The 23,234-nt window shown below is 38.2% G+C and overlaps 1 protein-coding gene across 4 annotated transcripts in view; it reads right to left on the bottom strand.

Annotated features, from left to right (window-relative positions):
* LOC306872812 (DENN domain-containing protein 2B-like) overlaps positions 1-23,234 on the bottom strand; it is a 52,340-nt gene that overhangs the window by 16,538 nt on the left and 12,568 nt on the right. For 2 of the 4 annotated variants that reach the window (XM_079421663.1, XM_079421664.1), the window contains exons 2-10: positions 17,246-17,341; positions 12,558-13,811; positions 10,648-10,784; positions 5,455-5,594; positions 5,006-5,221; positions 3,664-3,760; positions 3,502-3,546; positions 2,372-2,556; positions 1,206-1,315 (exon numbers count right to left, since the gene is read on the bottom strand). In XM_079421663.1, coding sequence (XP_079277789.1) covers positions 1,206-1,315; positions 2,372-2,556; positions 3,502-3,546; positions 3,664-3,760; positions 5,006-5,221; positions 5,455-5,594; positions 10,648-10,784; positions 12,558-13,811; positions 17,246-17,319 — 2,258 coding nt within the window. In that variant the 5' untranslated portion in view covers positions 17,320-17,341. Of the gene's footprint in view, positions 1-1,205; positions 1,316-2,371; positions 2,557-3,501; positions 3,547-3,663; positions 3,761-5,005; positions 5,222-5,454; positions 5,595-10,647; positions 10,785-12,557; positions 13,812-14,211; positions 14,448-17,245; positions 17,342-23,234 lie in introns of those variants that run through there. The other 2 variants (XM_079421666.1, XM_079421665.1) reach the window with 2 other exon arrangements.

A 23,234-nucleotide genomic window follows, 5' to 3' on the forward strand; every position in this document is an offset into this window, starting at 1 on the left:
GTAACTCTTTAAAAGCATTACTCTTTCAAAGCCCTGTGATAAAGGTGCCTTTTCCACCTCTTTTATAGGATTTTTCATATCAAGAACATAATTATATCATACTGCATACTTCATACTGCACAATATAATGCTGTGATCATAATAATAATAATTCATTACATTTATATAGCGCTTTTCTGCTTCTCTAAGCACTCAAAGCGCTCTACATTGTGAGGGGTGGTGTCTCCTCGTCCACCACCAGTGTGCAGCATCCACCTGGATGATGCGACGGCAGCCATAGTGCGCCAGAACGCCCACCACACACCAGCTTACTGGTGGAGAGGAGACAGAGTGATGAAGCCAATCAGTGTAAGGGGATGATTAGGAGGCCATGATGGTCAGAGACCAATGGGGAAATTTGGCCAGGATGCCGAGGTCACACCTCTACTCTTTTCTCCGGTCGGCAGGAATTGTAGGTGGGGGGAGTGAATGTCCAGCGCTCTCTCCACCCTCAATACCACGACTGAGGTGCCCTTGAGCAAGGCACCAAACCCCCAACTGCTCCCCGGGCGCTGCAGCATAAAATGGCTGCCCACTGCTCCGGGTGTGTGTTCACGGTGTGTGTGTGTTCACTGCTGTGTGTGTGCACGTTGGATGGGTTAAATGCAGAGCACGAATTCCGAGTATGGGTCACCATACTTGGCTGAATGTCACTTCACTTCACTTCACTTCACTTTTCGAAAGACATCCTGGGATTTTTAATGACCACAGAGAGTCAGGACCTCGGTTTAACGTCTCATCCGAAAGACGGTGCTTTTTGACAGTATAGTGTCCCCGTCACTATACTGGGGCGTTAGGACCCACACAGACCGCAGGGTGAGCACCCCCTGCTGGCCTCACTAACACCTCTTCCAACAGCAACCTAGTTTTCCCAGGAGGTCTCCCATCCAGGTACTGACCAGGCTCAACCCTGCGCCGGGGGCTCGCCTCCCTGCCTCACCGGGTAAGTGAGGAAACGATAAGTGATGACAAACTTGATTGAATTTATTTTACTGAATTAATTTATAAACTGAATAATTTTTTTTTTTTTTTTTTTTGTGTGTTTTATTTTCATTTTAGACACAATTGTATAGATTTATAATATTGGCCATAACATGAAAAAAATTGACTTTTCAGTAACAGCCAGAATTTTAAACTCAGAGCATCTCATAGAAAAACAGGGATACCTGTTGTATTCAGACACCAGGCTCCAGTCTTTGGCATCTGGAAAGCAGAATTGTGGGATAGCCTTGAGTCTCTGTTCAGCTTCCCTCATCTGCTTGGTGAGTCTCTCTAACTGTGAGGGTCAGATGAAAAGACCTGTTAAGGAATCCATCTAATATATTTGCACAGCCTCTTTACAGTATCCCTTTACACCTTCATTACTATATCAAGTATGTACAGAATATTTTTCTGCGAAGCAAGGGGTCAATCCCTCACTCTAGCCACCCCCCATGTCACCATCGGCCCTCTGTTCTAGTTGGGCAGAGTGTCAACATATTTCAGCCTCTCAAGGGAACACAATCACTAAAGCAAATCTCAGCTAATTAAATTTATCTCTGTAACTAAACATGATTGCTATGGCAACGATTTCCTGCTTTTTCCACTTATTGTCAAAGGATAAGAGCTCAAAGCTGTATTTGCAGCCTTGCTTCTAATTTGCATAATTACATTATTGTTCAAATATTTGGGGTGGGTAAGATTTTTTGAAATGTCTTTGAAGAAAGTCTCTCATGCTTACTTAGGCTGAATTTAATTAAATAATTAACTGTTTTATTTTAAATTATTTAAAACGTTATATTTCAGTTTTTAAAATGAATGTTTATTTCTGCAGGCATTACTCTAGTCTTGTCACATGATCCTTCAGAAATCATTATAATATGCTGATTTGGTGCTCAAGAAACATTTCTTAAAATCAATGTTGAAATCAGTGCTCCTTAATATTTTTGTAAAAAACATTATACATAAATTTTTTTCAGGATTCCTTGATAATAGTACTAATGAATAAAAGTATTCATCACTTTCTTATTGACCCCAAACATTTGAACAGTAGTGAGAAAGTCTGTTATCAAGTATCTAAACAACTACATTCTACCAAATGAACTGTACTGAATTTAATTCTGAAAGCAGTAAGGATTATTTACAGTCAAATTACAATCATCAAGACTTCATCAGGAAACTGTTTCATAGCAACTCTGTAAGAAATGACCCTAAAGAAGGTTGATAAAAGGATCCTTTAATAAACAGTGACGTATATCCCACTTCAAGTACCTGTCGGGAGACATCAGATGCTGTGCAGCATCTTAACTGTAAAACAAAAACAGCATCTCCCATTTTTATAGAGAATATTCACCTTAGGGAACTGGTAAGTGACTTCCGGTGTATAAGAGTTTTTGGTTGGCTTTTTCTTCAGTGAGACCACCACAAAGTACTCAAAGAGCTCCCTTTCCTGCCACTCGATCAACTGCAGCTCCAGAGTCCTGTAACTGGCTGCACGTCGCAGCATAGACTGCAGCTTCAGTAACCTCTGAGTGTGAGCTGCGTTAAAAAGGAAAAATAAAAATCCACACAATATTACAGGCAATATATACAGTATTTTGTCTAAGAACTGTGTTTGTATATTGTGTTCATGGTTATTGTAAAATTATGTTTATGTAAAATGCACTTTTACAAGAACATATTTTAATGCTTTTATCATAAAAAAACAGTCTGGTAATAAGATCAACGGAGATTTAGAATTTTACAGACCCTGTGAGGAGCTTAGTCTCATCTAATGTTCAGGTCCAGATTTGTTATGGTTTACAAAAACTAAAATGAATAAAAATGATTTTCTTCAACTAATAATAATAATAATAATTAATAATAGTAATAATAATTAGTTACATTTATATAGCGCTTTTCTGGGTACTCAAAGCGCTTTACATAGAAGGGGGGGAATCTCCTCAACCACCACCAATGTGCAACATCCACCTGGATGATGCGACGGCAGCCATATTGCGCCAGAACGCCCACCACACACCAGCTTACTGGTGGAGAGGAGACAGAGTGATGAAGCCAATTAGTGTAGGGGGATGATTAGGAGGCCATGATGGTCAGAGGCCAGGGATTTGGCCAGGATGCCGGGGTTACACCCCTACTCTTTTTCGAAGGACATCCTGGGATTTTTAACGACCACAGAGAGTCAGGACCTCGGTTTAACGTCTCATCCGAAGGACGGAAATAAAGCAACCAAAAAAAATCTAATTATATAAAAAAGGGCTAAAACTAATAAAAATAACAAAAGCAAAAACTCTAATTCAAACCGCTAATTCAAAACATTGCTAAATAAAATAACAGTATATTTAAAATATAAATACAATTATAGTATGTCAATTTTTTCTCAATTTTGACATTTACTTGTGACATATCACAGGGTCATGTGACGTTGTTTGCTCAAAGGACAGAGTCACATTGCCAACTCAGCCATATGTGCTGTTCCCTCACCTTTGAACCTGTCATCAGAGTCACTTTCACTCTCGCTGTTGTCATCTACAAACAGAGAAGAGGGGTTGTTCAATGTCAAGGGGTCGACTGGCAACATTTTTGGTCTGAACATATACAACTGGGGCAAATTCTGAGAGGTTACATCATGGTAAAAATCTTTACCTCTAAGAGATGCAGTTTCTATGTTTGAAAGCGAAAGCTTCTTCAGCCTCTTCTTGCCTCTTTTTGTACAGTAGATAGAGTTTATTCTTTGCACCATCTGATAGGGAAAAAGATGTATTGAAAATGACTTTTAAAACTGCCCTTTATCTACACATTTATCCAGGAATGTTATTAAGTTATTAAGCAAAACATATTTTAAGGGGCTGCTATATCCAGATGGGAAAGTTATTGATTTTAGCTATCAGTGAGTTCCTAAAAGCCACTGGGACCACTCTATAGCAACTTGTAAAATGTCTTGAAAAGGGAAGAACAGTGAAACTAAATCTTTCAGTCCTTCAGGGCTTTTTTTCCATTCTTGAGAGTGGTTATATGAACTTCAGCAATAGATTCCATGTTTTTCTCTTTAAAACCTTGCAGCATATGAACATTCTGGGCATTAAAATTGTGTGGTTGAAGGCGTTTTCCCTTAAAAAAAAACATTCAGGTGTAGAGCAAAAAGTAGCTTTAAGGCAGACTGGTATTCTACACCTAGTTCTGAAGAGTCAAATGTTAACGTTGGAATTCTTAATGTTGGAAAAACTGTGTCAAGTTTATTGCCAAGCATTTCTCTGTGTAGACAGTATCACTGATTATAATGTCTTTTGTAACAATGCATCAGGCCACTCTCATACAGTGCAGACATGGTGTAACAGTCCTTCATTCCTTCAAGGGTTACTATTCACAGCATGAGTACAAATGGAGCCTGAGTATTCCCTTCTTATTCCAGGCATATGGATCTGGAAATCAATTTCCCTTTCACTCTAAAGCAGGGTTTCCCAAACTAAGGTTGTAGAAGGGCAAGGGTGTCCAAACCAGCTCCTGGAGGGCCACCGAACTGCAGAGCAGAGTTTAGCTCCAACCCTAATTAAACACACCTGAATCAGCAAATCCATGTCCTCAGACTCACTAGAAACTTCCAGGCAAGCATGTTGGAGCTAAACTCTGCAAGACTTTGGCCCTCCAGGAGCAGGATTGGATTGGTGAGTTGTTGAAAAACTAATAATAGAAATGAACAGACTTAACATAATTCCAAAATATTTATATATTTAGAAAAAAAAAGATCATATAAAATATTTTATGTTTACTTGAATGTCACGTAATCTTTAACAGACACCAGAGAACCGTGAATAAACAAATGTGTTGATAAATTATTGAAATATTGATTTAAAATCTCAGAGGTTCACTCAAAACCTCAAAAAGAGGATGACACAAAGTTTAGGAATGCATGCCCTACATGAAAAATTATGCATCCATGTTCAACTGCTACACGGTCACTTCACTCCATTCTACTCTTATTGTTTACCTTGGGGACTCGTTTCTGCCTGTGGGAGGCCAATGTATCAGTGGAAGGGTTCAGGCTGTCATCTAATAGGCCACAGGGGGAAGAAGGCATGCCCAGCTGGGGTAGAAGCAGCATGTCATCATGGCTGTGCCTCTTACACAGGCGGGATGGGCGCTGGCTCTTCCTGTCAGCAGGGCCTGGCAGCCGCAGAGACTGACTACTCGGTTTAGAGGGCAGCTGGTGAGAGGGAAGTGGATAAGAAAACGAAAAGGTGCAGCCAGTTATAGTAAGTCAAAATCTGTACAATTAAAAAGTGCATAAAAATACACTACAATATGTTGCAAAGTACTTCACTAAAGTTACTAAAAAATATGGTGAATTAATTAATGTATATAAAGCATAGATTTAAATAAAAATCATATTGAAAAGCAGGTGCTATCATCACTATCTTACACAGCCAAGGAAACTACCTGGGGAGGTGTAATGGACTTCCTGTCCTGGGAGGTCCACATCCTGTTGAGTGAGTCTCGGGTCCTCTCGGGTAACAGGCGGGAATTTCTAGCCAGACATCTCCTCATTGGATCTACATCCTCATATGGATTCTCTTTCTCTGTTTGCAGAAGAGCAGAGGAGAGAGAGAGAGAGAGAGAGAGAGAGAGAGAGCGAGCACAACTCAGATTAAAACCAAACACCAGCTGCCCAGGAGCCGACTTAAAAGGTAGCAAGGTAACATGTCTTCTTAAGGAGTGAGTGGGAGGGAGACAAACTGATAGGTAAATGGTGGGCAGAGGGTATGGAAGGCGGTGGAAGATGATAATGAAAAGAAGGAGCTGGAGGCACACAACGGGGAAGCTATTGAGTGCTGGGAAAAGATTATTCATGGAGGTTTACTGCTGGCTTGCTTGAAACTCAAGTGCATTGTCTCAAAAACAGTTTCTGTTGGACATAAGCCTTTGGACAGCACAGTCTCCAGAAATAAGGGCCAGTGATGAGTCAAGATAAGAGAATGTAGACAGTGCAGATCTTTAGTCTGACTCTGCACAGGACTAACAAAAACAAAAAAACTAAAACTTTTTAAAGACAGCCTCTTGGTTAAAACGTGTTTAGAATCTTATTTTTGCTAACATGTTTTCTCATGTAAAAGGGTGGATCACTTGTTCACCGAACACTTGAGGATATAAACGATGTTGTGCTTTCCCCTTTAAGAAACTTTGGCAGACTGATAGGCTACAAGAAGCGAGGACAAGATGACCTGAATAGGGCCCACAAAAGTTTTTAACTCTAACAGGGTTTCTGCAGATATGAACAAGTTCAATTTAAGACTTTTTAAGACCTTTTTAATACCATCTTATATGAAATTTAGGACCTAAACCTGTAATGGAAATCCAAATTATATTACATACATATATGTAATATTTAATGTGTTTAATGTAAAAAGAAAACAAAATATCATCGCGGTCATAAATTATATTTATTACTATGATATACTGTGAACTTTTCATATCAGCAGAAAATATTCCATATACAAAATATCCCCACAAATGTACTGCATCACCATTTTTGGTGGACTAAACTATTTATTCTGAAGCAATATTTTCAGTGTTCTATCAGCTTTTACATACTTAAATCTGCATATTTTTATTTACCTTTACAAAGACCTATTTCAACCTTTTTAAATGTATGCATCATCTTTCATGTCAAATTGAAATATGCCACAGCCATATCACCCTGCAGCCCAAGACCGGTTGCCCACTGAAGCTAAGCTGGGCTGAGCCTGGTTAGTACCTGGATGGGAGACCTCCTGGGAAAACTAGGTTGCTGTTGGTAGAGGTGTTAGTGAGGCCAGCAGGGGGTGCTCACCCTGTGGTCTGTGTGGATCCTAATACCCCAGTATAGTGACGGGGACACTATACTGTAAAAAGAGCACCGTCGTTCGGATGAGATGTTAAACCGAGGTCCTGACTCTCTGTGGTCATTAAAAATCCTATGACACTCATCGTAAAGAGTAGGGGTGTAGAAATAGAACATAAACAGCAAATATTGCATCTAAAATGTAAGTAACTTAATAACTACCTGACTACTTTACATGTTTATTGAACTAAAATCAATGTGACATTTGCAACCGTGAAAATATTCAGCAAAATAGCTCCCTTGTCAAGGTGTTACTTAACTATATCATGTTATGAATAAACTAAACATTTTGAATTTTTACCTCAGTATGTTTCTTCTGACTTTCTGTGTGCTGTTATGCTCATTTGTTTTGAAGTCTCTCACAAAGAGACAGACAGCACGAGTCTGAACAGCATGACCTTGATACCAGAAATACATTATCAATCGCTGTTTACGCAGAATGTAATAAAATCTGAAGAATCATTCTCGCGTTTCGATGCTTCACTGGTTATTTTTTTGTCACTTAAATTTTAGTCAGGCTATTTGTCCAGTCGGCTAAGTAAAAAAAATAAAAAATTAAACTAGCTAGAAGGCTGGTCAGCTAGCTGTAGCTCGACCTATATTATTATTATTATAATTGAGAACATTATATAAACAAAGAAGGTAGCTCAACCTGTATTCCACTACTGCAATTCTAGCTGTCTGATGACGCAGTAACTACCGCGGGGGGAAAACGTTATTTTAAGGCCAATTCACACCGCACAGACAAACGCTAACAAACTCCAACAAACAGGTTGGCTCAAGTTGGCCGTTGGATTTAGAATGTGGTGAAAAATAACTGTCATGTTCACACTGCACCAACAGACACTGACCAACTCTCACTGACTGGGGAGAAAATGGATGATCCTTTATCTATAAGCATGTTCAGTCGGGTGAAAACAAACTCCAACCAACTCCAACCAACACCAACAGGGGTAGCACACTGATCCAACAAACTCCAACAAACTAGTTTGTTGGCGTTTGTCTGTGTATTCTGAATTGGCCTTAAGGCTGCATTTATTTGATCGAAAATACAGAAAAATTATTATCTTTAAAAGGATAATCCTACTGATCCCAAAATTTTACTAAAAGTTATTATTACAATTATTTTACAATTGACAAAAATGATGCAATGTTACCAGCAACATCCTATTGAAAAAAAATCATGTAATATCTAGCTATTGCATCAATTTGTCAGGTCAAAATAGTAAAATATTCTAATTAAAATCATTCTTTCCATGTCACCGATTCCTGGCTGTCAAGTCAATTAAATTAAACCAACCATTTGAATGCTGCCAGTTTCAATATGATGTAATAACAGTTGTGCACATCCCACACAAACACATTGCCCTACTTTTCTGTTGTTTTCTTACCGTAAGACATTGGCATATCACACATCTTTCTCCCCTGTTTCCCTCCACTAGATATACAACAGGTTCCATATTATAGAAACATCCTACCCTAAAATGCTGAATGCTAATTTCATTTAGAAACTTGGATCTTGGCAGATTACAAAAGAATATTAAAATAGGACATTTGTGTAATACAGCTCCAGGTGCCCTACAAAAGAAAGCAATCAGATCTGCTCAATTCATGTTGCATCTTGTAGATGAAAACATAACAAAGAGGTTGAACATATGCTGTACATATTAACACTTTAGTACGATGTATCAAAAGTGCCACTAAGTAAACCTGGCCATAATACTTACAGGGTAATTTATTGTGAAAAGCTTAAAAGAAGGCAAAAAGCTACCATACAACATAGTAATCAGCTACACAACAGCCTGACCTCACGAGATCTGCTGAGATTTGCCCTAGTGCCATTAAGCCTGAGAGGCACAATGACAGGCCAGCGAATGCACAGGCTCCCAAACGAAGCAATGTAATGACAGCATGCTGGAGAAATGATATGCCTCCCTGACCACTCACATACAGGAGGGTACTAATCAACTTCTCTACTTACAGGAGCTCCACAAAACACACAGACAAAAGGACAGAGAGTGGGCACCCATAACCAAAACACATACTGTGCTTCTGTTTACACAGTAAGATTTCAAAGGAAAGGATGTTGAGTGCTTGATGAGTAAGCGAGCAGCACACAATGTGAGTATCAGACTGCCAATAAAAGCAACACAGCATACACGACCGTTTTATGGCCATTTTGCGGTCTTCCCAGGAGCACCATGCAGTCATGTGAGATGAGGAATGGCCTTCAAATTAAATGATTTTGTGACGTGTAAACAATCAGAAGATGCTTTTTGTCTGAAAGCAAAAGCTGGAAAACAGGAATGAAGAATGGATATTATTTTCAACAAACAATCAAGAAGAATAATCTGACTGTTATGGCCACTTACAAGACCCTCAGTAAGGACTGAAGAAAGGCAGTGGCCTCTTTTGAAGATTGTATATCATTGTGACATGAATAGGTTTTCCTACAAGCGATTTATTTCATGGTAAATGTAATATGACCCTGCCATCTGGAGATATTTGGCCAATCCATTATCACTATACTAATGTGCATTGCATATGGAGGATACGTCACAATCGCCACCAGACCAGGCAGGCTTTGTGCCAAAATGCAATGTGATACCCAAAGATTTAACCTGAGAAAAGGTTGAAACCTTGTATACAATAAATAATGTTTATGTTTTTAACATTTGGTGACATTTTAGTTACAAACAGAACTAAAACCCTGGTGACAGCCTGAGAAAGCATACCATCTGATGTGCTAACCACAGCCTGATGCTTCTGGAGACCACCCTTAGATGCCTCTGTTGGACTGTTGCACCAATCCCAAGCTCAGTGGTTGGAGCACAGAGGCACATAGAGGCCATATATCTCTCTGGAACTAATCAGCATTCGTAAAAATGTGCAACTCCAATGCTTGATCCCACACCCGAGGTGTTCGCTAGAACAATGGAACCTTTGTCAGGGGGAAAAGGCTAAGAGTCACCCACTTCCCAACCGCTAGAGACTCATGCACCGCCTGGACCCAGTGGCCATCATCATTTCAAGAACAATACGCAGCAAAGGCTGCGTTTTTGGCTATAGAACTGATATAATGACATATAAGCTTCAAACCTACAACCCACAAACTCCTTCTGCTCGTTTGCCAACTAGGCACTTATTCAGCCAGACCACTTAACAGCACCTGATGCCCAAGCCTCATCAGCAATAGCAAGACAGAGATTTACAGTCTGGCCACAGGGCAAGACCCACCAACAATGTAACAATGTCAAGCCCCTAAGGGTCTGAGCATTAGTGCACGCAGACTATTTATTGCCAGGAAGGAATTTAGCACATAAAATCAGGCAGCGCCACATGCCAGTACTTCATCACTTTCAGTAGAAAAGAGCATTTAACCAGGGAGAAGAGTGCACAATCAGCAAACAAAAAAATGGTACAAAATATATTATTGTTATCGAAAAAGTTAATATAAGTTAAAGTATATATATATTTAGTACTATTTTTTTTATTTTACACTATAAAAAATATTTGTATTTATATAATTAAAAAATAAACATTTTAAATATTTTAAAATCATTATATATACAAAGATATGAAATATTTGTAATTAAAAAATAAAATTCTAAATGTGGAATTCTAATATTTGTACACCATAAATGTTTTAAAAATAAATATTTCTAACAATAAAGGTCATTTAAAGGTTTCATTTTAGCCTAAAATCAAATGGGAGCAAGCAGGATCAATCACCAACTGTTGTCTGTTCTTACCCACTATGTCCTCATAGGTGTTCTCCTCGAGTGTGCTCTTGGAGCTGGGCCGACTGTGCTTCCCTGTGCCATTCTCTGTGGGTGAGGAAGGGTATGAGGAAGGCAGGCTGACAGCATCTTCTGACTCACACGATTCTCTAGAAACAAACAGAGATAACATAAAGCCACAGCTTTGGACATGACTCTTGCTGAACAAGTAAAGAGTAGTCCTTTTGGTATGGTTCAAGGCAAACATCTTTTAATTGGTTGATCACAATCAGGTCAGAAGATGCAACTTTCACTTATGAGGATTTTATATGCGTTTATTCACTGTAAGACACCAACTAAACAAGAGAGGCTGCTTAAATGAACAACACTCGTGTAGTTCTTGCCTATGCTCAGATGGTAATTTCTTGTTTATCTACAAGAAGCCAAAATGTATTTGCATGAATAACATGGCTGGAAAACTAACCAGAAAGTTGGAACCCCAAATTAGCACTTTGACATGACACAATCTATTTGCTTGCCTATAGTCTCTAAACGGTCGACTGGACCAGCCACAGGAATGTCAAACATGGGCTCAAATGTAGAGCTGTAGAAATGTTCCAGCACATGAGGTTCTCCATCACGAGAACCTGGCGGCTCTCCATACTCAGTAACTAGGCTAAACAATCCATGTGCCAAAGATCATTCACAAGGCCATGAGGAATATGAGCTATAAACAACACGAGAGCCCTCAAAAATCCAAAAAGCAACACCATGAAGCAGTGTTATATCAACTTAAAGAGAAGAGATGAAGCATAGTCTCTGAGGTCTTTGAACCTCCAAAACATTTCATTTTCTGTGTTCTTCCATCTTCACCCTGTTAAATGAACACTGATGGGTTTCTAAAAATATACTCAAAGTGTTTTATGGTTTTGTTGGTAAGTTATCACTGATGCTATTTTTGGATTTCTGAACTAAATTTGGAATAATAAATATTATTAAGCATTGCTTGTTTCAGAAGTGTCAGTTTGAATCTCAATGTAAAGATCAAAGAATGGAAAAAAGATGACGTGTGCTTTACACAGAACAAAAGTGCAATTGTGTAACATTTGACAGCAACAAATTCACCTAATATAGTAAAATTATGAAACCCTGAGAAAATGAGCATCTCCGTGTTGATCTCTGCTTGCCGTCAAATGCCTGACAGGAAATTTCATTTTGCTTACTTGATTTGTAACATAAGAATCTGTGAAACTGCAGGGGCCAATTCACTGTGAGAGACTCTGTAGTCAAAAAAACAAAAGCCAATAATTCAAAGTCTAGAACTATATCAACAAAACAAATGCTTGGCCTGTGGTCCTTATCCTTTTCAACATTCTTGGGACAAGTTTTATACACTTAATTATCCAAGAAAAATAAATGATCTCTTCTTTGTGGGGGAACCAACTACGTGGAAGTACACAAATTCATTGCTTCTCAGTCATTTTTGCCACAGCTGACATGTTTTTTCTTCATGCAACACAAATCCGTCTATCTAGTCTTTAGTTTGGATTTATTGAAAGGAAGCTGGATGAATAAATGCATACACAAATGTAATATTTGAATATGCGTGAATAAATATTAGATGTGAGAACAGCAGTTTTCAATTGGAAAACAACTTACGTTTTAGTTAGTTTAGTTTAGTTTGTGCTTTATCAAGCTTTAGAAGGACAAAAAATTATAATAAAAGTGGTCCATATGACTTGTGTGCAATACAGTACACAAAGCCACTTGGACATAAGTGCTTTAGGGGTAATGGTGATTGCTCATGACTTGTTCTTTGTGAGAATGAAATTGGCAGCTAGTAAAAGGAAGGTGCCAATTTGTGTACCTGCTACATGGTTCTTTGGTTAAATTAATCTGCCAAAAACCACACACTATTACTGGAAGACAATCATGTTTCTCACCTGTCTTGAGTCTTCTTAGGCAAGCTTTCATCTGCCTTAGAATTTCTCATTATTGCAGGCGCTGGGGTGGAAGGAAGTGGAGGTGGAGATTCAGCGGTGGGAGGTAGTCCATTACCAGGCAACAAACCTCTGTGGTTGCGGTTGGCATCATACTCAAATGTTCGTTTGGGTTTTGGCAAAGGGTTCACTGTAATTCCAGGAGAGTCCTGTGCAGAAGGGAGTTCTGGGCTCTCTGACCTGGTAGAGCTGATGCTGAACCTCTGCTTGAGCTTAGAGAGTCTTTCAGACCCTGGAGAAGCTTCGGGTTCGGTGGCCACGGAGCAAATGCTGCTACGCTTGCTGCCACAAGTGCTGTCCAAGTCCTCTGTTCCACTTATGGTGAAAGACTTGTGTCTGGACTTGTCAAAGCCGTAGCAATTACAAGGATACTGCGGAGGAGATGAAGAGGGACTTTCCTTCAAAGCCTGTTCAATTTTTTGAATGCGGCTGAGCACGGCTGAGGTCTCCTTGCGTGCCGAGAACGCGCGGAGGAAAATCCCAGAGGACTCTGTCTTTGAAGCCCTCTTCTGGAATCTTACAGGAGCTTCTCGATCGGATACGTGCTCATCTTCCTCAGTCTCAGGGTAGGAGCACTCGGAAAATGCTGTGCTCATCCTCCTCACAGCCTTAAAGTCAAAGGTTTTCTCGCTGCAGGGTGAGGACAGCAGGCTTGGGCAACCCTCGCTCCCACCTCCAGGCCTCTTCTCCAGACAAAGGCTCATTCTAGGCAGAGCCGCATTCCGACCCTCCCATTCTGAGATCTTTTTGCGTATGGCAACGGATGAGGTGCAAGTCCCTGTACGACTGAGTGAGAGCGTACGCTTGTGCCCAAGCTTGTTTGTAGGTCCTACTGAAAGAGTACTCCAGCTGAGGGGTCTAGGATTCAATCCATCCCCCACAGCTGAGGCCTGTTGTGGCTGGTTCTCCTTCTGATCCTGGTTATTGCCACTTGGTGGGTTATGGATGGAGAGCCTCTTGTCCAGACAGCTAATACTCCTAGATTTGGTGAGCCTGCTTTGGCATTCAAAGTCAGTGGAGAGTGAGGCGCCACTTCTCAAGCTGGCAGTCTTACAACTCCAGTTCCTTTGGGTCCAGAGTTTAGCGTCGGCTTTAGCGTACCTTCCCTGCTGACTGGCGTCCTCACTGCCACTGAGGTGAGAGGAACATGACTCTTTTCCAGTGGTAAGAATTGGAGGTGGAGATACAGATTGACACCTGAATCAAAAGTAAATCAGAGGAAAGAGTCAGAAAACCTCCAACAAATTGTGCTTGGTACAGCAGAGTGTTATTTCCTTACAAACAGTGACCGTGAGAACACTTATAAGTATTGGTTACTTCAAAAACGTGTTTTAAGTAAGTCAATTTGACAAGTAACATAAAACTACATGTAATGCAAAAGGAGAACAGATTTCAGATAAAAGGAAATGTCAGTTGTGTCTAATATGGGAATGAACAATAACAATCTGACATAAATTTGGCAGTGCCAATGCAAACAGAACGACAGTATAAATGCATATATGGATTCCTCCACACAATCACTTTGGAAATCATTTATATGGACCTCACAAACAAAAACCATTTAACCATTAGGTTTGAGAGAGATAAATGAACTCACCCTCACTAACCCTCACCGTACGTCCCCAGTAGCAACTGTTTCTCTTTGCGTACATGTCAAACTCAACCTCCACATAATTCCCAGGCCCATTGTTCACGGAGCAAACAGACGCTGCTCACTGCTGAGCAATGAGATGAGAAACTGTGCTGACCTCATTTCAGTCTCCTCAGACACACACACTTTCTCATCCACCTAAAAATCTAATGCTGCTCATGCGCTTCCAGGAACTAGAACTCGACTTGGCCCACACCTCTGTGAAATTGAGGCAGGCAGATCTGATGTCACAGAGGTGGTTAGAATAACAAGTGCAAGCTGGGAGGAGGCCAAGAGTATGATCCAGGGTGCAGGTTGGGACAGATCAACTAAAAACCTCACCATGATGCCCTTCCCTAGAAAAAGGGAAAATGCCACACCACCTGCAGCCTCACAGATCTTGCATGGAAATGAGTCTACAATCACATCATCACCAAATATTACAAGCAGACACGTCACATCGGTTGTCCGTTAACACTTGTAATACAATCTTCTGTACCCAACAAATACAAAACAAATACATTTTTTACAAATAATTCACAATTTTGCGTTCTAAATGGTCCAAAGGTTCACCCAACAAAGGCATTAACTATGCTGCCATCATCAGTTTTACTTTATTAAGACCCACTAAATTCTACATTACAATCTATAGTGGAGAAAGCCAAACATGTTTAAAAAGTACATAATATACATATAATACATCTAGGGTAAACGTACCCATTAAGCACACTTCCATTTTTTAAATCAGATTATAAAAACAAAAAATAATTTATTATCCTACTTGATGTCTTAACCAGGTGTGTTTGTTACTATATACCTCCTGTAATTTGAAGTCAATCAGATCATTGCACACTGAGATATGAGTCTCCATGTGTTCACACTGTCTGGCGGCTATTTTGAAAGCTGTCTGAAAACTTTCACCAAAAGAGGAGCCCCTTTAATGTGTTTTTTATTTTTTATTTAAGGCTTTAGTTTGGGTAAGTTTCACTACTTATTGTAAAATTAAGAGATTAATGTTCAGACTTTTGCATATAATATCCTGGTACTTGAAAGTGGGAAATAATTACATTAGATCCAAAAGATAAGTTTTATCAACACAGCACAGATGCTACAGAACACAGTTAGCTGACTAGCTGTATAAGATTGAAAAAGATTCTTGAGGTTCAGCCTTTACAATGGATCCCTGGTTTGAGAACAACAGTCTAATCCTGAATAATCAAACGGAAGGGATGGACAGATGCCAAATCTGTCAAAAGGAGATGAAGGATATTGTTTAGGAGGGCAATCTTTGCATCAAAGCTGGTATTTATAGCACAGTTAAACTTCTATCATCTTTGCTCAGATGTTTTCCATAGAATAACACTGCATGTCTAAAAATACCTCCACGACTGCCTGGGCCAACAAAGTATAAATTATTGTTTCTATAACTGCAATATTAGTCTGATGTAAAATCCTTTGCATAAAAGAAAACATTTTGTCCTCCATGAGTTTGTGTCTGTGGTCTGAGGAGGTTCTCTGAGAAGCCGGACAGGGCCAGTAAAAAAAAAATGCCAGTTTTGGGGGAAGCCAGATGGTCTGGCCACACATGGACTGAGTGGGATGCCAGAGCTGGTTTGGCTCTTCCTGGGTCTTGAGGGCAATGTCAACCACAGGCCATTTCCTGTTGGAGAGCCTTGCCAGGATGGTGAAACTATGAGGTTCCTGGAACACACATCAAAAGAAATATGACAAGCCCAGAGCCAGTGGGTTCTCCCCCACAAAAATGTGGATATTTCATCTGTGATTGAGTTATTTTTTCAGCTATTATCTTTGCTATAAAAAGGGCACATTCTCAGTGTAAGGCCTACCTACCGCCACCCTCGTCTGACATAAATCTGCTTCTTCAGCATTCTCCTTTGCTTGTGATTTGAAACTGAAGCCAAAATATCCATGTCTAGGAAGAGAGGCTAGCAGAAACTATGCCATCATTTTCCCTCCACACAACTTGGCATAAATCACTTTTTCACAGTTTCCTTTGGTAAATATCTCTGACATCAGAGAGTGTTCATAGGTAATTATGAAAGTACCTCCTCTCACTCTTCAAGGACTGTTCGTTCTTCACTTGTCCTGATAGCAACTACACAGCCCCAAAGGCCACAAACAGAACAAAGCCTCTTTTCTAATAACTTCCTGCTTTTGCTCATAACCAGGATGTTTACTTTAGATTTGTATACAACAGTTTGGCCAGTGAAGTACCGTTGGACTCAATTATCTATTTCAACTACTCCTCAATTATAGATAAAAGTTTTGGTTATCCTAAGCAATCATTGCCTATAAATATTTATGTGATTAATCATTTCTCTCTGTCATTTTTTATTTTAAAAACAGATTTCTAAAATTGTATTTGCTCTATAAAACCACGTTATAGAGCTGCACATCTAAACAAGAATTTACAAAAAAAAATCTTTATACAGAGTAAATGTGAATTGCTATAAAAACATTAATGGTCCAGATCTGATAAACTGAAATTGCTCTAAAAGTTGATTTTAAAATAGATTTACACCAGTACAGTGCTAAGAAACTGTTCAAGACCAAAACAATTTATTAAACTAGTTCAATTTTACTATCAGATCATATCATGATAAGTGTTAAGGCCTGTTCAAATCAATAACTATAACTTAATTAGTGTCTACACCAACAGAAAATAACATTCTGTTTAAGTGCACACTGAAACACACACACCTGCTGCTTTACATACTCAAGCATCAGGTGGATTCTTATTGGCTGTCAGTGTTTTTATTGTACATGAGCTGCAAAGTGATTCCAACAATATCGTTCCTCTTTATTGCTATCATTATAGCTGTGGTGTGGCCTTTGCCAATCTCATTTCATTAGAAAAAATCCTAAAACTTAATAGTTATAGTTATCATATTTGGTGTGAATGGGCTTTATGGGGAAAAATAAAAACTGTAAAAGCACAAACAATGGACAATAACAGCTGACTCATCATCATGACTGATACCTGTCTGAGTTTTCCTGTGGACCTTTAGCCGCTCCTGCTTTTGGTGCAGTTTTGGAGCTCTTGTTGGCAGTCATCTCCCTCTGACGGCCCCCTCACCTGTTTAAAATAAGTTACTTTGGTAAGAAAGTGTGCATCATGACCATGAAAGTTAAGGTACTGAACACTACTGAGCTAGAAACAAGTATGCTGATGATGATCTCTCTACGAACAAGACAGGATGTATAAAATGACAAAGACTAAGTATTTTAATTTGACCTTTGAACATATTTAATGAACAACGTTGATGGAAAATGAATAGTGAAAAATTATTATTTCTAGTGATTATAAGAAAGGCTAAAAAAAAAAAGGTTTAGACATGGCACACAACATCTGAAATAGATACTTGGCCAAAGAGTCTAACCCATGAATTAACCCTGTCTGGAAAATATGAGTCAAAACACAACAAATATGGACCTTGATCTCTATAAAAGAGCCCTATCATCCCTGGCATGCAAACAAATCCCTGACCCACACAAAATGTCCCAGACAGTCCTAGCATGCTTTAAGAGAAGAGTGGGTTTTGTTTTTAGATGCAGGTAATAAATCCTTTTTAAGATACTGAGGAATAATATATAACACATATCATTCAGAAAAAGAAAATACATGCCAGCTTGAAAACAGATGTATACATTCTGGTATTATGGTTGCTTGCGTACTAGCCCAAGTTAAAAAATAAAAAGCCCAACTCAGACCCTGCTTTAACATACAATTTTATTAACCGTCAGGTGAAACTAGATCTATTAGAAAAAGTAAAGGCAAATAGTGGTTTTTAAGTCGTTTAAGGGTTTTCTTTCCGACCCCCAAGTTTGAGCAATAATAATAGTGATTCTTGCCAAGCACCACTAATAATAGCAACATTAAATTGTAAATTGATTTCTACAATCCTGGAATATGCAGTCAAAAGAACAGCAGCACTACGACCCGAAGGTAATTATATAGCAGGTTTACATGGCCTGTTAGTATAAGAGAGGTTCTAAAAATCTGTTTGTAGATTTAGAGAGCCATGCCAAATGCCTTTAGTCTATGAAGCAATGTTTGGAGTGTGTTTGTATTAACGTCTGTTTGAATAGAATAGCCAAGATTAACAGAGCTGAGCTAGTCTCTTGGCTCATTAAATAGTGATTGCATTTTCCCATGAACATTTGCACCTAAGGACTAAAAAAGACCCTGCTTAACGACAGATATTAGTTTTACAAGCTGGGTGAGGGAGTTGTGGTTTAGGAGCTTTGAGCACATGGGGACTCATGTTGGTTGTTGAGAAACAGGGGGCTGCTTTTTCATTTTGTCAGTTGAAGCCATAGCAAGACTCGAAAATCTTTGATGAGCAGTAAATCAGATTTAAAAGGCCCAGAAATTCCCTTGAATGATTTGGATGAACAGATCCTCTTTCATTTTTACATCCCAAAATCTATTAAACATTTTCTGGACATTAACTGTCAGAACTTATAGCATGATTATGATTTTAACACAATATTCTTCTTCAAAAAATAATACATTTTTTAACAAATGAATTTAAGCGTTTTTATAAAATTATATATTGTGCTTTTTAATCCACAAAAAATAGTTTTAATTACTTCAGTTGTAAGTGTCTCACTGTAACCTAGTTTTTGCTCTCTTTTTTTAAAGGAACCAAGGAAGAAATGATCTTTTGTGATTATCAACAAATGCAGCTGCCTGAGCCTAAAGCTGCGATATAATGGAAGTAGCAAGAAATCTTTTCTTCCATATTGTGTTGTACATCTGAGTGAAATGGATGATCCAAAAAAAACGTTAGGACATGGTCTTGGATCTATCCATCAGTTGTTGATTTTAAGAAAGGGGCGGGGTTTAAGTGGACAAAATTATTGGAGAAGTCCGACACCAGAGAGAAGTCTGTTGTTTGACAATGAAGATTAAAACATTTTCATAAAAAATTACAAGGTAAAAAAAAAACACATATGCATGGATGCATCAATAATATGCATTTAATATCCATTTAATGCTGACTTCAACTTCAACTAAATCCAGAATCTTCATATTTCTGTTCCCCTCACCACAATCACAGGCTCTTCACACCACCACAACCACTGCAACTACTGTCTTCACACCCAGAGACATCTTAATTAGCCTCTCCTCACAACCACAGCGCCATGTACATACCACTTGCCACTTCCTCCCGTCAAATTAGAGGGCCTCATCAGAGACAGAAGTGGGAAAAATTCATCTTCCACATGCAGAGGGAACACCTCCCATCTTGGCATGCGTTCACTCATACTGTTGTGTACAGTTTATAAGGAGGTCAATATTACAAGCACTCAAATACAGAGAGGTTTGGGTGTAACTGGGTGCACTGGGGGGGCTTGTTTACAGGAAGTTATTGTATGCAGTAGTCAGCCAACCAGCAGCGGAGCTGAAAGCCCATCAGACACAGATGAGGGGAGAGACAGCATTCCTTCTGTCAGCCATTTCCTGTTTCGGAGTACTGCAAAGAACATGCATCTTCAATCTAACTGCAGGGCCTTCTAACCACTTGCTGAAGCTTACAGTTTATTTTCACTCTTGATCAAATATTGATGATGTCTTAATGTCTTCTTACTATAAAACTACTGCACTGGCAGTGAACAGAGGCTATGTTGTATATACACTATTGTTCAAAAGCTTGTGGTCAGTAGGATTTTTATTTTAAATAAATTAATACTTTTATTCAGTAAAGACAGTTATCATGTTTCAAATAAATGCTGTTCTTAGAACTTTCTTTTTAGCAAAATATCCTTATTTTTCCACAAAAATATTAAGCAGAAAAAAAAAAATTCAACATGGATAATATGTTTAATAATAAAAATGTTTTTAAGCACCAAATCAGCATATTAGACTGATTTTTGAAGGATCATGTGACATTGGAAGACTGGAGAAATGGCTGCTGAAAATTCAGCTTTGCCATCACAAGAATAAACTAAATTTTAAAATATATTAAAATAGAAAACAGTTATTTTAAATGGTAATATTTTACAATATTTCTGGTTTTACTGAAAAAAAAAAATATTACTGACCCCAAATTTTGAACAGTAGTGTAGATTTCAGTTGCAAAGATTTGAACATTCACAAAAATGAAAATCTATCCGGTTCAAAACTACCTGCCCTAGGGTTAGGGTGACTTAAAATGCAGTGATTAGCTGAAAACTTCAAATTATTGTTGTTATTACAAAAATCATTCTAGCTGCAAAAGAATGATAAAATTATGACCAAACATAACTGAAAATGTAAATATTTTCTCTTCTATGACATGGGAGGCACATGTTTTCCGGAACCTCTTTTTTCCATTGAAAAGGTGAACAGCTGTAAAAATAAAGTCCGCTGAATATGGAACTATATTAGACTATTGAAACATCACTATCATTGAGACTGCAGATCAGATTCAGCTCTATTTCATTAGCAAACTCCTTCCATAAAACACATTATATAATACAGTACCTGTAATTACAATAAAACAAACAGATACTAAAAGGTTTTGGATGAAGAACAGTTGATGCAGTTCAAAAAAGTAAAAGTGATTTCATCATAAAAAACAAGTTATGGCTTGCATATTGACTGAGAAGTATAACCTGCTTATGTCAAGAAATACTGGAAAGGAAAAAAGCTGAGTGTGATTGACAAGCTGATTATTGAAGATGCTGTTCCACATCAGTCTGCTCTGCATGCATGACTGAAAAGAAACAGGGTTTGTTCCAACAATGTATCACTAAAACATTAAATGTAATTACCGAAGCCATGAACTCATAGCATACATATGCATTACGACATATCGCTTTCACAGGAAACAACAGTCATATTTATTTTAGCTTGCTTCCTAAACCTGGCTTCGTTAAACATCCATCATTATGATTCAGTACTCCAGTTTCCATGTTTAATATGCTCGGTAACCATGTGACTCTTTCATGATCTGCACAGTGGCACCATTTCAATAAGAAACAATCATCTCTTTCTCTCAGATATTGATCTACAACAGGAAGAGCAAGAGCTGCTCCCATTTCACTCAGAAAAGGACAGAAAACCACATAACCATAATAATTCCTGTACACACTATAATACACTGTAAAAGACAATAAATGCTTTGTTTATTTAGACTTGGACGTAATTAAAATTCTTGGAAGAATAGTTCTTGGATTACTATGTATGCCATAGATTCAAAAGATAGAATAACAAGTAATTTACAGAATATTTCCCCAATCACAAGCTGCAGAGTCTGTTGGAACAAGCTATTCATGCCACGATTTCAATGGAAATTTCTAATGCCTTAAATAAAAAAAATTCAATTTAGGAATTGATGTACTCGATTGGTCTACCAGAAAAACTAGGGATGCACCAATACAATTTTTTTCAGATCCGATCCGATCCCAAAAATTCTGAGTATCAGCCGATACCGATATCAATCCGATACCAGCACTATTTTTTTTTTTATAATCAATGTAGAATTTCTATACCTCAGTGTGTTGACATGATCATCACTGTTTTGTGTGTTAAACCCAATCTACTAAATACAGACAACTTCACTGTAAAGAAAAATAAATGAAAAAATATATAATCATAATATATGACAAAAATACTTTTATCAACTAGGTTAGTGGATAATTCAGCAGCAAAAGTTATTCTAGAAAAATCATGAGTGCACAATAAGTTTATAAAATCTGAACATTTAGTGAAATAACATTATTTAGTGGGAAACAAATAAAAGTGAATAAGTGTAGGTCTGAATCTGGTAAAATGTTACACATTGCTCTTTGTATTGTTGTAAAATACATTCATGAAAAACAAGTAAATATATTTATATATAAATATATACTATCATTTTAAAAAACATTTCTTTTAAATGTATAGCACAGTAATGGAGGCAGCAACATATGATAGATAGGAAAGAACAAGAAAGACTATTAATAATCTTTCATTGCACAAAAATATTCTAATACGAAAGCCTCCAAAACAAAGCGACACAAAGCGCTTATGTGCATCCCGTGCGCGGAAAGATGTACTTGAAGCAACACGGAGTCACAGCGCACAGCATTGAAAAGTTTAAAGCACAAAGTGAAGAGATACTGATGCATAGTGTATGAAATCTGTGCGATAGTTTATTGAGCCTTTTCTTTTTAAAGTTTTAAATTTCAGTTACTGCGCTCTTGGAGAGAGTTTCATCGTCTTGACTGTCATAACCAAACGCAGCACAGCGCAGTTTGAATGCTGAATAGAGGATGACAGGCAGCCACAGTGGAGAAAAGAGTTTACATGAACTTGACTTAAATATTATTCATCTCTACCTCACATTAAACTATGTAACGGCTTCAGAACACTTGGAATATAGTGCACGAAAACTTTATGTTGCTGTATTATGTTTTTGTGCCTTTAGTGGGGCTTAACAATAACACAGAATACTATATACACAGTATCGAATTTGGATCTGTCTCGTCTGACCGATATCCAATCCGGCAAAAATGGCAGTATCAGAGCTGATACCGATACTAAGTATCGGATCAGTGCATCCCTAAGCAAATCAGTTTTAAAAAAAAGCAAAACTGGAACGTTCACAACAAGTATAATTACTAATAATGATAAAGAAAGTAAAAATATAAAGAATTTTTTTTAAACATTCTAATTCTATGAGAATAGGGAAATCCACATCACAACTATAACGATAATAACACAGGTTTAACACTATTATTACTGAACAAGGTGCATGTGTCAAGTGCCTGTGTTCACCACATTATCAAATGGAGTTTATTTTGAAAGGCTATCACTGCATCCAAGATTGATAGTATGAAAAAAACGTTTATGTAACTTTTATATTTTTAATAGTATGCCAAAAAGTAAATTCACAGTATTCAAAAACATTGTGTGAGAAGTATCCGGATGACCTATTACTTCTGCCAAGATTATATAGTGCATTCAGTGGACACTTTATTAACCCATGAGGCCACAGGAG

This window comes from Barbus barbus (assembly GCF_936440315.1).
Source record: "Barbus barbus genome assembly, chromosome: 1".
In the NCBI taxonomy this organism is placed as follows: domain Eukaryota; kingdom Metazoa; phylum Chordata; class Actinopteri; order Cypriniformes; family Cyprinidae; genus Barbus; species Barbus barbus.